Below are 15242 nucleotides of genomic sequence, written 5' to 3' on the forward strand. Positions count from 1 at the left end.
TCGGTGCCGTCCATCCTTGTCTCTGCCAACCACACACCAGCGTTCCCATCCGACACCAGTGACACCGCTCACAACTCCGTCCTCTCCTTCTTTGCCTCCCTCCAGGCCTCTCCTGCGAGCGTGACCGCTTGACGTTCGGCTTCTGCCAGACCCTGCGGCTCCTGGGCCGGTGCCACCTCCCGACGGTCCATGTCCAGTGCTGCTGGAGCTGCCGCCAGCAGGGGCCCCGGGACCGCGGGGACGAGCGGGCCTCCCGGAGGTGACAGCACCGTCCCCACGGACCAGAAGCGCCCGGACCCGCAGCAGCTCCCGGGGCAGCGGAGGAGGGAGCTGGGTCCCCCCAGGACTGGCGGCTGTGCCGGACGGTGCTCTTCCAACCCGGGAAAGGCTCGGTTCTTGTATCTGTGCTACACTAACGGTGCTCAACCATCGGTCTGAAAGTAAGGTCTGGTGTGGGCTGGGTGTGCGGGTCCCACCGGTCCCACGGGAGGTGCTGGGGCAGCCGGGACCCTCTGCCAGGGTCATGCTGCTGCTTTGGGGATGGGAAACTGAAAGCAGCAATAGTTGTGGGAGACCTCTCCGCAATGCTCATGGTGCTATCATTTGACACTCGCAGCCTCTCGATGGTGTTGGCAGGCCAGCACGAACCCCCAACCTTTATTGTTCTTTTATGTGTCTGAAGGAGCACCCAGCGCTCCAGCAGGACAGCGACTGCTCGGGTTAGAGCATTGCCTTTATTCCTTAAGGGACTTGAAGCTGACAGCCCGTTTCTGTAACTTGCATTAAAATGTTTACGCACTGAAGCTAAACAGCCGTAATTTAAGATGTGGAGACAGAGCAGAGGAATAAAACATTGGCTTCGGCTACCCCCATGAGGCCAGAGCTCATGGTGTGTGCAGAGGCTCCATCTCCTCATCTCCCCACTGCTGGCTTTCTCTGCCAAAGCCATTGCCTGTATCCTTGCCCAGATATGGTCAAGGGACCCCAAGGCACAGGTGAGACGACAAATGGGTCTGGAGTCCCACAGTGGGTGTGTTTGTGAAGGAGGGGAACGCTGCTCTGCCCCGGTGGTGAGCAGCAGAGCACTCACATGCCTGGGTTTCTGTATGCACTTGTGGTGTAGCAGTTGAATGGTTGGTTAAGGTGTTTTTCTGTGTTCTTACAAGCTAAACCCCTTTATTCCTGCATATATAGGTTCACCTCTGTTAAGTTTAGCTGACTTTTTTAACTAGAATATCCAATATTGCATGAAGAGTGGCACTCAGCTGGCACAGGGAGTGCCACGTGTTAATCCCTCCCTTGCTCTGGGAGGATTTGCTCTTGGGTTGGTCCCTGGAGGAGGGTCAGGAGCATTTAGGTAGGAATCCCTTTCCGTATTACTCTTCAGGCTATGAGAATGGCCAAAACTGGGAGTCCATGAGGGGGATCGTGGTTGTATTGAAGGCTGGAGCCCAGCATTGGGCCCGCAGCTCAGGGTGCATTTCTTTGCCGGTGCTGCCAGGAACAACATTGAGTCCCAGAATGGGAAATTCCTGTGTGTAATTTGTATGTACAACACAAGCCATGACTTCACCATTTGTGTTTTATTGCTTTCAACATGGTGTAAATTTGTACGTTACAAGAGCCAGTGTCCAGTACTGTTTTCCTTTGCATCAGCTCCGTCCGTCCCATGCTTCTGTCACACTCCCGGGTCGTGCTAAGGGACAGCCACTGTGTGGGGGTTAATGGCTGTAGCTCATGGGTGTGTTCAATTGAACAGTTACTGAAGGAAGTAGCAGGGTTCAGGGTTTCTCTTCCCCTTGGCACATTTGTCCCTGAAAGCACAGCTAAGTGCAGCCGGTCCAGGCCCTGGCAGCAGCAGGGGGGTGGTTACCCTCACTGCAGCAGAAATGGGCAATCAGTTTGTATCTGAGCATCATCGAGAGCTGTGGTTTGCAGCTGGGGTTTGTGTGATTAAAACCTGAGCTGGGTGGATGGGGTAGATGCTGGCGGACCAAAAGGCTTCAGCTTCTGTGCTGTGTCCTTGCCTACAATAGCTCTGCAAAGCAGCTCATTGCAGTGGTAACCGTCCTGGTGAGCATCTCCTGCAGTACCTGTCTGTGCAGAGCAGGCCGCTGCAGCACAGGGAATGTGGTGGTGCACCGATCACTCTGAGAACCCCAGCAGATCCTTCCCCTCCATGCCTCCCAAAGAGCCCAGACAGAAGGGAAGCCCTAAATCATGCTCCTCATTAGCGGTACAGGATGCACGGTGACCAGCACCATTCACTTTGTCATTCTAAGATACTTTTGGTTCATTACTTCAGAAAGAGCCATTGAAGAGCAGCGCTGCGGAGCTCACATGCTTCATTTGGCACACAGTAAAGGGGGGATTCCCCTCATTGTGAGTTCTAGCAATGGGGGTGTCCAAGTCTCCCTGACCTTTGGCCGCTGAGTTTCACTTGGCCTGTTTGAAAAACAGTTGGTTTCTCCACTAGGCTGTGGGAGGTTGCAGGGAATTGTATTCTTGCAGCCTGGTTGCCAACTCCAACTGCGTTAACTGGGCTTTGAGGCAGCAATGTGCATTTATCCAGACTTTAAACAGCCACCTTGGCTGGGTGACTGGGAGATGGGTGACTGGCAGCAGCATGCCAGCAATCGGCACCAGGATGATGCTCACAAACACTTTGAGACTCCTGACTGCAGCATTGCAGGAGAACCTGCACAAGGTGTTAGGGCACTTACCTGTAGCTTGTGTTCTGCTGTTGCTTCTATTTATTCATCTGAGAGGAGCCAGAAGCTTTGGCTTCAGATAAGAAATCAGACCTTTTTCCTCCCCTGGTCACCTCCAGACACTTCCAGGGCTGGAGCCAGGAAGGAACCACGAGCTCATTAGCTGGGAAGCAGCATTTTATGGAGGAGGTTGTTTATGTCTCATATTAACAATAACACTTGAACCACTTCCGCATCTCCAGCAGCATCTGGGTCACCTCATCAGAGCACCTGCACTGTGTAGGCCCTCAGCCCTTACTGAGTGCTTCTGACCGGACCAGATGATCTCAGCTGGAGTGTTCTAATCCCCAAAGTGCCAGAGGGGTCATCAACAACCAGTTGGACTCGATGATGTTAAAGGTGTTTTCCAACCTAAATGATTCTATGACGGGTGAGGGATGTGGACCCAAGCACAGGAGGAGGAGGCAAAGACCAGGAATATCTCACCCCATCCATCCGTGTCTCTTCAGCTAAGAGATGGTTTAATTTCCCTTGTTCTTAAACCCTCTAGCCCTGTGTGACACAGAAAGGTTTCACAAGCGCAGCCCGGAGGGTCGGAGGAGCAAAGGCATGACAGCAAGGAAAGGGTTTGAAGAGTTGAGCTGGTTTATCTTGGTTTGGCTTTTCTATGGCATGGCACATTCTGCTTGCTTGCAGCAACCACTTCTGTCGAGCCTGTTGAGGAAGGGGAGGAGAGGAAGGACTCGCAGGGCCCCTGTCAGAGCTCGCACAGCCACCGCTTGCATCCCCAGGACCCGCAGCTGCTGACTTGCATTTGAGCTCGAGGAAGCTCAGACAACTGCATGTAAATATTTAGAGATATCTACATGCTAAAAATAGCCCCATCTCTGTAGCCACGGCTCTGTGCTGCCTGCAGGGAGTAAGTTACGCTCCCATGTAAAGCTTTTGCAGACATGATCCACTTACACAGCCCTGCTGCCATGCAGGCATGGGGAGACCTCCCAGGTGTGAGCAGGAAGAGAGGACACAAACAGACCCTTTGGACTTGCAGCCTGGTGATCTGGGGCTGGAAACTGGCTTTCATGCAATGGGCATGAGCAGAGAGCGACCTTATCTAGGTGTTCCTGCTCTGGCAGGGGGATTGGACTAGATGATCTTTTGAGGTCCCTTCCAATCTCTAACATACTGTGATACTGTGATACTGTGAAGACCCTGCAGAAACCATCACAGCTCAGATCAGGCACTGCCACCATCAGCTCCTCCATTTCCCAGCTTGTCCACAGCCTTTCCAACAACCCCCCCCGATGGTTCCCAGCCCCAGGAGGTGCCAGCCTGGGGACAGGGAGCTGCCTGGGAGCAGGGAATCGGGTGCAGACCAAGGTGGGCAGCAGGAGCGGGGGCAGGGATGCAGCAGTTACCCGTTGTGGTACCACTCTGACTTGCTGCTGCCCTCTGCAGTTGTTTCCCCTTATTGTAAATGCAAAATATTGGTACCACTAGACAATCACTGTTTCATAGAGGAACTAAATCTCTCATGAACTGCTGCAGGAGGGACTACTATGCACTGACCAGGAAACACACCCCTGGGATATCCAAATAGTTCATCGGACATGTACCACAGAGGGCCTCCTGTGGCTGTACAGGAGCATCAGCATGTGCTGAACATCACTCCCACTGGGATGACAGCTGAGTGAGAAACATCTGCCTAATTCCGCAGGAAAAGGTAAATCCATGGTCAAATCCACAGCTGCAATGGAAACCAACCCTGGGGAACCTCCCCAGTGAGCAAGTGGTAAAGCTGGCAACAGCTGGGACACTCCAGATCAGATTAGAGAGGGAGCAGCAACAAGAAACAGGACACTGGGAACCGGAGGGATGAAGGGCTGGGAGATTCTGTCACCTTCCACTTTACAGGGAAGTCGTTAAGAAACAGCAGGATCAAACTGGCAAGATCTGTCCTATAGGAAAACTTTACCCGCAGGTGATGAGAAAGCAAAGCCTTCAGAATCAGAAACATGAACTTAACAGTGGAAAAAGCACAAATATTTAGCAGGAACAGTGCCCCAAGTAAGGATCTACACCTTGAATAGTCCAGTCCTTTGGTTCCAAATTCTTTTTCTGAATTCTTTCAGCTTCGCCCACAAGGAAGTTGAATGAAATGTTTCCTTCTCTAACAGAAAGCTAAACCTAAGCCTAAAGAGAAAGTCTCTGAGCTCAGAAAGCAGCATCTCAGTACAAGAATCTCTTTTATTTTTACAGCGCAGTGATTGAAACAACATAGAAATTCCCCTCTCAAAACTGCATTTATATCACAATGTCTGTCAGAAGGCAATGCCTGTGTGTTGCTTTGTTTTTAATCACAAAATACTTCTCTGGACACCAGAAATTACAGCTCTGAACACTATACACTTCACTATTCCAAAGACTAATTTGTCATAATTTAAATCTATCTTATAAACAATTCCTTTTAAAAAAACGTGGAAGATAAAAAGAACTCAAGTATTAAACTCAAGGCCTTGATTATTATTATTTTCTCCTTCTTTTTAACAAAGATACTTTAAGAAATGTATCAAAATGGTACGTGTGGCTGCCCCAGCTGCTAGTCAGGCTCTGTGACACACTGCTCCACGATTTCACGCAAGTTCGGGTTCTCCATCGCAGCTGCTACTCTCTCCTTGTCATTGATTTGCTTGTTGACTGCAAAACACCACATGAGAAGTGAAGTCAGAAGCAGCTTCTTCTCAGTTTTCTCTTTAGGTGGAAGATGTTATTTGCATAATGCCACAACTGAAATCAGAACAAGAGCTGATAGGGCACTGGAAGTTCAAGTTACATGGCCGAGTATAAGAAGCTTGTGCCAGGCACAGTAGAAGGATGACAAGAAGCATATAAGGGTACTCAAGAGCCAGCAGTCAAAGGACAGAGGGTTAATAGGGGATTGGGAAAAAAGCAAATGAAAGCTCAGTCACAAAAACAACCACCAGAAACCAAAAGTTTTTGTTACTTTTCTAGCTCAGGAAAAGAACATAAGATGCTTTAATGACATATCTTGAAATGAAGTGCGAAATCTGTGGCTAATTAGTAGCCCAGGTGCTATTTCTAGTCACCGAATCAAAAAAAACTGATTTTTGCCACACAAAGACAGCTGATGCTTAAGAACAAAAAGTCCTGGGACACTGCCTGGCCAAAGGCTGTAACAGCTCCTTCAGATAGTGATGGGTCACAGCTTGGAAGAATTCAAATGTCCTCTAAGCTTTACTTTAAACATTGATTGAGAAACATATATTTTTGTATGATGATGCTAAGATAGTGAGATCAACCAGTCAGGCAGGTCTTCACGTTAATTATTCAGCAGCACAGACTGGGGGGAATTTCTGCTTGTTTCATTTTAAAGCTTTGACAGTGTATTCATTTAGAGAAGGTTTGTAAGGTAGGGGAAGGAAAGGACTTCTCAAAAGCACACAGACACAAGGCTGAGGCAGCACTCATTCACAAGCTCCACTTACTGTCTTCTTCAGTGGAATGTGTACCTTCAGTTATGTAGATTTCCAGCTGGAGGGGAGAGCAGTAGTATTAGATGCACACATCAACAGCTGAGTATATTCATTACTGGAGGAAAAACTCGCACAGTACACATGCAGTGCTTGTCATTCACACTGCTACAAGTGTGTACAGACAATGGAAGGGGATTAGCAGCAAGAGCTGAGCTTAGACTTCACTGCAACACAGTCACAAGACAATCTCCTCCCTCATCTCAGAGCAGCAGCACTAACACTTCAATTCTCTGAAACACTGGATTTGAAATCACCCTTTTCCATTAGGCAAGAACCCAAATGACAGCTGCTGAGGTGAGGAAACCCCCTGAAGCCCAGCATTCATAAGTGCAGCAAGAAATGATCTTTTGTAAAGGAAAGAACCAAGTTATTCACAGATCCCTTCAGGTGCTACACTGTGCTCCAACATCCACTCCCTTCACAGGCAAAGTACAAGCTCTAAAAAGAACCCACAGCTTGGAAGTTAGTTGACTCTGCAGCACACACTCTTAAAGACAGCTTGGCATGCACTCATGTAGTTTAAAGGAAGCTCTAGAAAAGGTACTTTACCTTATGTCTAAAAGGCAAACATCTCTGAAGTTTTATTCTTAAACAAAGGCCTGTTTAAACAAAAGAGAGAAGAGATTTTCTTCTAAACTTCAAGGTTTGAGGTGCATTTTCAAAGAGTTCACATCTGACAATCAAAAACCAGTATAACTGACAACTGTCTTTTGCGTTCTGAGCAGCACAAGCCACAGGAGACTGAACAGTTTGTGATTTGACCCTTAGGATGTGGCTTCTCAGTTAAGCTCACACCTGCCTGACAAGCTTAGGAGGTCTCTAAACACCTCCTAGATACAGGAAAGCAGAGGAGTGTTGTAGTTCATCTCTGGAGTGAGATCCAAGTTCAGGGACACACCCAGCACCAGCCCATTGCAGTTTCCCTACAAGGCCTGGCTTTGCAATGAGCTACACACAGGCAAAGCCATACCACAGCTCCAGTTTGTCCTTGGGCTGAGTCAGTGGTAGCAGCAATAGAAGATACTCCCCAGAAGAGAAAATACTCCTCAATTAGAGTACTCTGTACAGACAGAGAAGTTTGGGAAACAAACCCCAAACTGTTCACTGCTTCCATTCTTACATACACTACCCAGCTCTTTACACCAGTTCCCACAGCAGTCTTGTAACACAGCAGGAGTTGCTGTGCTTCAAAGGTCACAAGACATTGTTAACAACTCACAATCAAACAGCCATCACAGGCCTGGTGGACATTTAAGTGCTGAGAACACAATTAGCACAACGTTTAAGATCTGGCATGTGCATCATTGATCCTCACGCCTGAGCCTTAACCCACTGACATTCCTAACAGGGTCAGCCTATAAATAACTTACTAGTGCTTGGCATGCTCATGCTTTACTGCCTGTACTTTACTTTCTGCATAAACTTGCACAGTTTTATTTAGGCATAAACACATGTACTTCTTCATTAAATTAAAGACTTATTTTCCCTTAAATCTTTACGATGCACTGGGAAATCTCAGCATTGATATATAATGGTAAGAGATGCTAATCTTGGCACACTTAAATCATTTTAGAGATCTCAGACATGATTTTCCAGATGCAATCTCAGCATAAATAAGAAAAAAAAAAAGGAAAAGCAGCCAGTGTAGATTCTCATTCAACTTAATGGCTTCCAAACTCCTAAAGGTTCAGAGCTTTCTTTGGTATCCTTGTTTTACAGCATGGGTTTGTTGTACATGTGTGGGAATGAAGAACAGCCCTGCAGGTAAGGGGAAGATAAGAGAGATTTGGAGAACATAAAGAAAGAATTGTGGGCTACTTTTCACTAGATTTGAGAGCTTCTCTTTGAAGAGTTTCCCTAACTTGCTGAAAACAGATGGGTGTCCCCACATTTCTTCTGCTTTTGTGTCTGTTTCATTGCTAGCAGGGTTCTCAAGATGGTCAAACTGCCGGCAAAGTAACAGTCAGTTTTAACCAAGACCGTTTGGTTTTGGTTTTATTTTTTGGTATTATTTTATTTATTTTGGTATTATTCAAACAACCTAAAGTTAACTTTACACTCACTGATGCAGGTGTAATGAAACAGGAATCTTACCAATGAGAGTAGCCAAAGAGCAATGAGGTACTGTTGGTGTAAACCTGATGATAACCAGATACTCGTCTTCTCCTATCTCCTGCACTTCAACGCAGTTTTCCGTTACCACTTCCAGTTCTTCCAAAGTATTCGGCTTCTCTGGGTCCCGGATAGTACGGATTATATCTAGAGCAGAACACAAGTGACCAACAATAAAGGAGCTTTCCTGAATTTAATAAAAGGCTCTTTTACTAGAAGCCACCTTTTTGTCGTTTGTTTGCCATTGTTTCCCCTTTTATCCTTTCTAGATAAAACTGCAGAGTGCTGCATAAATTCCTCAATGCCTATAACCCATCCATGCCTCATAGCTCGACGATTTGTCTGGAATCCTCCAAGATCCCCAATGCAGCATTTCCAGAGGTAAAATCTGTATCTTATGATAACAGCAGTCACTCAGTAACAGCAATCTCCACTTCACTGGCTCGCTGGCTGACCCTTCTGGCATGACTTGCCTTTCCAGGTGTGTCCAGCTCCTCTTGTCCAGGGTGATGAAACACCAAGGAAACTGCCCCCAGTGCAGGAGCTGAGCCCAGCCCTTTCCTCCACGTTCACCCGGGAGCTGGGAAGCAGCAGCAGCACCAACTGCTCAAAGGGAGCAGGAATTCAGTTCCCAGCACGCTCCTTTCTCAGGATCCCACTAACAGGGGCCGTGGCACATGCCCCGTTCCAAGGTCACAGCATCCAGCCACAGCCTGGGGCTGGCGGTGGGGCTGGGGGAAGCTCGCAGGCACCCAGGGGAGGCTCTCACCCTCACATGGCGCTGCCTGTGCTCCCCAGCACCCCACGGGTGCCCTCTCCGCACCCCACAGCCCTGACAGAGATTCCAGCCCTCAAGCAGGACAAGCACCCTTCCCTCCAGCCCCACACCAAGAGCAGCCGCCTTCACCCCAGCCCCTCAGGGCCGCAGTGCTCCACACGCACCCCCTCGGCGCCCACAGGGGCTGGCCAGGGCCCGGCTTCTCCCCACCTCATCCCGCCAAGGGCACAGCAGTCGCGGCGCCCCTGTTCCCTCGCAGCCCCCCTCTCCTTCACCACCCGCCCCACAGCCCCAGCTCTCCCGGAGGGACCCCCCAGCAGCCCCGCGACACCCACCGTAAACCTCGAGCGCCTTGTCCTGCTCCATGGCGTGGCTCCGGGGGGCATGGCAGCCCCTACGCAGCCCGGAGTACCTCAGCACCCTGCTCAGCGTGTGCGACAGCAGCCCCAGCACCAGCGACATCCTCCCGCTCCGCCATGGGAGAGCGCGAAACGGACCCTCACGGCCACCGTCCTCCGCTAGCGGCAGAGCCTGAGGGGAGGAGCCTGATGGCGGTGGGCGGGGCCATGCAACGGAAGCTCCGCCCACTGGGGGGTGCGGTGCTCTCGGCTGTGGCGCGGCTGTGCTGCGGTAACGGGGTGGCCGTTCCTGGTGTCCTGCTGTTGTTGATCCCTCTCCGGTACCGCGGCGCCGTCAGACCCGTCCGCTCCCGCACAAACAGCCCGCCCCGCCGGGCTTTGCCCCTGGGAGCCACACGCTTGGCAGCGGCCAAGCTTCTAACGGACCATGTCGGAGGGAGCCGGTTCCAGCTTCCTCAGGCGGCTCAGCCGTGCGCGGGGCCGGCACACAGGCCGCCGGAGGCAGTCGCCTGCCTCGGTCTCACTGGCCGCAGGGAGGGCAGGGGGCGGCAAAGCGATCCTCGCCTGCGGCCGCTCAGGGAGACCACAGCTCTCAGCGGGCATTGCCGCCCCGTCCGGCTGTGCTGGCCCGCAGGGCCTGCTGGGAGTTGTAGTCCCGCCACAGGACTCGAGAGCTCCGTCAGCTGAGCGGAAGGAAGGGGTGTCCCGTCCAAGATGGCGGGGTGCCGGTAGACCGGTGGCGGCGGCTCCGTGAGGGGATGGAGCGGGCGAGGCGGGAGCTGCGCGTGCTGCTGGCGCCCCTGTCCCGGGACGCGCGGGGCTCCCTGCGGGACGCGGCCCGCGTCCGGCTGAGCAGGGGCCAGGACGCTCTGGGCAGCCTCCTGGTCCCTGGTGGGATCTACCTGGAGTCCCTGGTACCGGGCGGAGGCGGCCGGACCCGAGGCAGCGTCCTCCCAGGAGCCTGGGCTGAGTAAGTGGCGAGGGGCGGTCAGGGCGAGGGGAGGCCGGACGGGGTCCCCGGCACCGCCCCGCTTCGGTGAGAGACGCTGGGTGGGCCCCGGGAGGGAGGAGACGCCGTGCAGGGGCTGAGGGGGCCTGGCAGGGCCTGGCTTGGAATGGGAGGCTCTCCACGGAAACCCCGTTTCTGGAGGAGGCGTTGATTTATATCGAGTTATTTGTTCAGTTGTGGGTGTATTCATCATTGGAGATGGCAAAGGAAAAAAGGCAAAGGAGAAAATATGTGTGGTTTGGTCGAGTTTCTGGTGTAGAGTTTCATAGCACCCTGACTTCCCTGTCTGTGATCAGGGGAGGGCTCCTGTGTGGGACATGCAGCAATCACATGATGTTTTTCATCTGCTTTGCTAGTTTCTAATGCTGAGTCAAAACCACAGCCACACGGCAATTCTAAGCGTCTGGTGACAAACAATACCAACACTGCTGGGGGTTTCACTGAGGGGCCTCTCCGTGCTTCCTCCCTGCCCATTCCCCTCTTGTAGGAGAGCACGGATGGAGACACACCTGGAGAGTTTCTCAGCCTGAGCCAAGGGGAGGCAAGGCATATGGAAATGGGCTCTGAATGCTCTGCTTCTCCCTAGCTGACAGTGCTGGTGCTCCTCCTTCTTCAAGTCCCAAAGCACAGCTCTGCTCACACTCATGCATGACTAAAAGAAAGAAACACACAAGGATAGAAAACCCCTGTATTCTTGAGAGGAAGAGCAGTAGGGATTCCTCCTGTGCTGTCTTGCGTTGCAGTCTCTGCTGAGGTGAAATACCTTCTAGTGTTGGGGAGGGATGGGGCAGGGACAGAATCTTCACTGCAAAAGATTAAGATCACAATGTCCATCACCCAGAACTGTTCAGTGTATGGAAGGTGGAAAGAGTGAGGTCAATAAACATACTGACTGTTGTATCTCCAGCTTCTTGTGGGAGAGCACAGAAGATGATCCGCAAGCAGGCAAGACCAAAATACTGGCTCTTGGTAAAAGTCATGAACTGTTTGTCTATGAGTTCACTCTAGAAGATGGAAAATACAGCCTGTCTTCCCCGCACAGTTATAAGGAAGATACACTTAGAAAGCTCCTTGGAATTAAAAGCATTAGTGAGTAAATTTCCATGTATATTCTGTATGTGAAAGTATTCTAATTCTGCTTCTCCTAGTGGAAAAACGGAGGCAGTAAGAATGCACGGGAGGGACGTGTCACACTCACTTGAAGTGATCAGTAGCAGCGTCAGTGAAAAATAATAGTGACATTTCTGTGTTCAAAGATGATGTTGTTGGGGGGAATGAAACTGTTGTCAGGTGAGGTGTTTGGATGAGATGAAATTAAAATACACTTTAGTAAATGATAATCGTGCACCCTGTTAGCTCAAACTTCCCTTTTGATACTGGAACTGATGGGAACGAAACAGAGAAGGGTCTTCACTAACGCTGCAAAGAATAAGGATGTGTTCAAGCTCATGTTCTATGATTAGCACATGTAGTGTGCAGTTAGGATGCACAGTCACTGCAGGGCCTTTGATCTTCTACTTGTTAAACAGTCTTTCTTGCTAAAGTGTTTTTATTTCTAAATGTAGCTTTTATTTTCAGTGCTGACCATTTTGTGATGATTTTTTGTGTTCTCCATAGTACTCCACATAAAAATCCAGCACTGTTTTAGGCAACTGTTGTAAAATTAGTGCTCCTGGTGTAGAAAGTGAGATTTAAACCAAAACAAGTCATTTGTGTGTCTCCCTCCGTCCCAACTTTTATTAAGGTGGAAGCAGAGGCAATGAATTTGAGGTGCAATTTTCTTGAGCTGTCTTTACAAATGAAAGGTACCAGACCATTATAATCATAAAATACCTTTGCATTTACAGGTCTATCTTCAATTTTCTCTTTGAGGATACTGTCTTTTAAAAGCAACAAGTGCATACTGCTGCTCAATATGTTTGTGGTTGTGCACCTTGCCTTTTCTGGAGAAGACTCAATCTTAGAGACAAGCGACTGCTTTACCCTTGATTTACCTCCACAAGTTTTGGAAAAAATCACAGATGTCCACTTCTGCAGAGGGATCCTGTTCCTGTTGGATAGCTCTGGCTGGATTTGTATCCTTTGTAGCAGGGAGCAGCTGTCAGTGTAAATGATCTGGAAGTACAAAGTTATTTCTCTTTTCTGTCAGGGTTAAGCAGAAATTTCTTGAAAGACATTGAAGCGTCTGTTTAGAAGATGCTTTCAATAAAGGGGTATGTAGGGAAGCGTCAGATACTGCTGTAAAAATGTTGTAGTCATGTGTCAAATGTAGTTTTTCAACATGCCACTGGAAATCTGTTTCACACCGGTTTTCAGTGCTTTGATAGGTGGGTTCCACATGTTGTGGTGTTCAGAGATGGACCACAAACTCAGCAGCAGGTCACCCTCTTCCACTTCTATGTCATTTCTTTGTTGCTCAGTCTCAGGCCTGGTATTTCCTTTGACACTTTTTAAAGACATCTTTGACTCTTTTGATGGTGCAAATCTAGGAAGCATCAATGTAGCACTGTGGCAGGGGGGCGTGCAGGGTGAGGCCATGAGTCCAACCACTACAGTGCCACTCACTGCAGTGAGAGTGTCACACGATCTCAGTGCTGCTGTGATCATCAATTCCTCCCACTGCGCCATCCTGGTGGATCTGAACATGTACTTCAGGTGTGTTTGTAGCAGAATTCCTGAGTGAAAGGTTTGAATACAACTAACATAGAAAGCGCCTCGCCTTGGCACTACCTTGGTAGTAGTTGAGGTGCTGAACTTTTTAGTTTGAGTTCTGGCTCTGTGATAGAGGGTGAAGTTTAACATTTATTTCTTTGCAGGCAGTTCCCTGAGCATTTGCTCTGTAAGAGAGATCCTGAAAAATTTCCAGTGAAGCCTCCTGAAGGACTTGATGAGGATGACCTTGCTAGTTCTGATTACAGCATGAAGCTCTTGTCCTTGCCTTTCCGCACAGACAGGTACATAATGAACGTACCTCTAAACCAGGCTGGGGTTTGCCTCCTTTACATCACTGATAACAAACTGCTGACTCTTCTTTAACTGGAGCTGTGGCAATTAAAATCAGCTCCTTTTGCTTTAAATCTTTTGATGTTAGGAAATGGGCTGAGACAACTTTACATCTATCATCCAGCAGCTTCCAAATAGTAATTGCTGTTTAGGGTGTTACCTTTAGTTTGAACCAGTATTGACAGATCTTTGTATTCCAGGTACTTCACAGTTGTGTGTTTAGCACAGATGAGCGCATGTATATTTTGTGTTCATGTAAAACTTTTTAACCATGTTGTGACCATTAGTATTAGAGGCATTAATACTGATAAAATATGTTAATTATAACTAGATGCAAATGTAAGAAAAACTCAATTCTGGAATTAATTTAATCCCACTTTTTTTTAACTGATGGGGCATTTTCTATGAAGAAAAGAAAACATTGTGCTAAAAATGTTCAGCTTGAGGGACATTGCCAGCTAATGCAGCTATGATCATTCAGCTTGGCTGCAAACAGTATTTACATAGAAATAAACAGGACATGTGAAGGTTAAAATGCAAGGTGCTGTGTGGAATCTATAAGCTTAAAATACATGTTATTTAACTGAGAAAACTCATTATTCTTGGGGTAATACCTGGTGCTGTAGGTGACTTCTTTCTTCCCCCCAGGTCCTGGAAGGCACACTTATCCTCGCTGCGTGATAAAGTAAGGAGAAGAAAACCAGGTTCTCCAGATATGGTGAATGACTTGCATTTACCTTGGTATCAGTTTTTGACCCATCTAGAAGATCATGATCCTGAAATCTGTGAAGGTTCTGAAACAGTGGTATCTTTTGTTCCACGGGTTCTTACCTGGGCCTTGTCCAAGCCATCACAGAGCAGTGGTACAAACCCCAGCAATGCACCACAGCAATGGAAGCAAATCCCCAAAGAAACACCACAAGAGGTGGTGAAACTGGAGTGTAAATTGGTAACTGGAGTTAAAGCCCTGTTTGCAGTACTGACAAATGACAGAGGGTTGACTCTTGCTCTCTGGGATTTTGAGTTGCAAGATGTGACCTATTACCGCTTTGGCAAAAATAGTGTGTATGTGGACTGCAGTGAGGAGGTGCCACTATCTCTGCTCATGACAGGTGAGAGGGTTTATAGAATTCTTTTCACATAGCTTTCTGATTAAAGCCTTTTTTTTTTTCTTAATGCTCTTCTTTTCTGGCCCCTGCTGGCTGATTTCGAATGCATTCTTGCTGAGGTGAAATCCAAAGGAAGCCACTGCAGCTTTGCGTCATTATTTAGGAAGAGAGGCACTAGATAGGAATGCTGCTGTGTAGCAACTTGCTGATTTGTTTGTAACTGTGATTTCATTCTTTCATTCAGAGCATGGTCTGTCCTTAGTTCTCTTTGGTGTAACTCAAGAAGAGTTTCTGAATAGACTGATGATCTACAGCAGCGCTGGAGTTGTCAATGCTGTTTGTCACCTCAATGGATGGGTTCGGTGTTCAATTCCCATACAAGCACTAGAGGTAAAGAAATCTGGTTTGTGTCTTGCAGATGGCAGAAATGCTTCTTTGAAGTAATGAATGCAGTTTAGCAATATTAATGGTGGGTTTAGATGCAATTAAAAGTATGCCTTAATAACCTAGGGGTAAAAAGTAGTGGTTTAGTTATTAAATAAACCATTGAAACAACGAGTAATGCAGGTGAATAACCCAAAGGAAGTATTCAGAGTCCTGATTCTCA

At 48.5% G+C, this 15242-nt stretch overlaps 3 protein-coding genes across 5 annotated transcripts in view; 2 read left to right on the top strand and 1 right to left on the bottom strand.

Annotated features, from left to right (window-relative positions):
- Nucleotides 1–4383, top strand: part of ADAMTS7 (ADAM metallopeptidase with thrombospondin type 1 motif 7) — a gene marked incomplete at its 5' end in the record, with an annotated part of 46232 nt that extends 41849 nt beyond the window's left edge. The window contains 2 exons of the mRNA XM_080626494.1: nt 106–440; nt 4260–4383. Of these exons, the coding sequence (XP_080482620.1) occupies nt 106–263 (158 nt within the window). The 3' untranslated portion in view covers nt 264–440; nt 4260–4383. The remainder of the gene's footprint in view (nt 1–105; nt 441–4259) is intronic.
- A 557-nt stretch (nt 4384–4940) lies between these two features.
- Nucleotides 4941–9824, bottom strand: CIAO2A (cytosolic iron-sulfur assembly component 2A). 2 transcript variants are annotated; one of them, XM_080626646.1, is made up of 5 exons: nt 9491–9818; nt 8360–8524; nt 6815–6864; nt 6218–6263; nt 4941–5408 (listed from the first exon to the last, which is right to left on the bottom strand). In XM_080626646.1, the coding sequence occupies exons 1-5, from the start codon at nt 9615–9617 to the stop codon at nt 5311–5313; spliced, it is 486 nt and encodes a 161-aa protein (XP_080482772.1). In that variant the 5' UTR covers nt 9618–9818; the 3' UTR covers nt 4941–5310. The 2 variants fall into 2 exon arrangements, with proteins under 2 accessions (XP_080482772.1, XP_080482773.1); XM_080626647.1 differs by lacking the exon at nt 4941–5408 and adding an exon at nt 5459–5498 and having other exon boundaries at nt 9491–9824.
- Nucleotides 9825–9980: 156 nt separating this feature from the next.
- Nucleotides 9981–15242, top strand: part of SPG11 (SPG11 vesicle trafficking associated, spatacsin) — a 28753-nt gene continuing 23491 nt past the window's right edge. For both annotated transcript variants that reach the window (XM_080626500.1, XM_080626501.1), the window contains exons 1-7: nt 9981–10484; nt 11431–11612; nt 12371–12598; nt 12980–13178; nt 13340–13477; nt 14175–14638; nt 14880–15025. In XM_080626500.1, the coding sequence (XP_080482626.1) occupies nt 10273–10484; nt 11431–11612; nt 12371–12598; nt 12980–13178; nt 13340–13477; nt 14175–14638; nt 14880–15025 (1569 nt within the window). In that variant the 5' untranslated portion in view covers nt 9981–10272. The remainder of the gene's footprint in view (nt 10485–11430; nt 11613–12370; nt 12599–12979; nt 13179–13339; nt 13478–14174; nt 14639–14879; nt 15026–15242) is intronic.

The sequence above is a fragment of the Psittacula echo genome, assembly GCF_963264785.1.
Source record: "Psittacula echo genome assembly, chromosome: 10".
Lineage (NCBI taxonomy): Eukaryota > Metazoa > Chordata > Aves > Psittaciformes > Psittacidae > Psittacula > Psittacula echo.

Excerpts from the sequence above, each read along its gene's own strand:
- CIAO2A (XM_080626646.1), bottom strand. The coding sequence starts at position 9,617 with ATGTCGCTGGTGCTGGGGCTGCTGTCGCACACGCTGAGCAGGGTGCTG. Across the intron at positions 8,525-9,490 it reads CAAGGCGCTCGAGGTTTACG|ATATAATCCGTACTATCCGG; the intron begins GTGGGTGTCGCG and ends GTTCTGCTCTAG. Across the intron at positions 6,865-8,359 it reads CTCTTTGGCTACTCTCATTG|GCCTTTGTTTAAGAATAAAA; the intron begins GTAAGATTCCTG and ends TTGTTTAAACAG.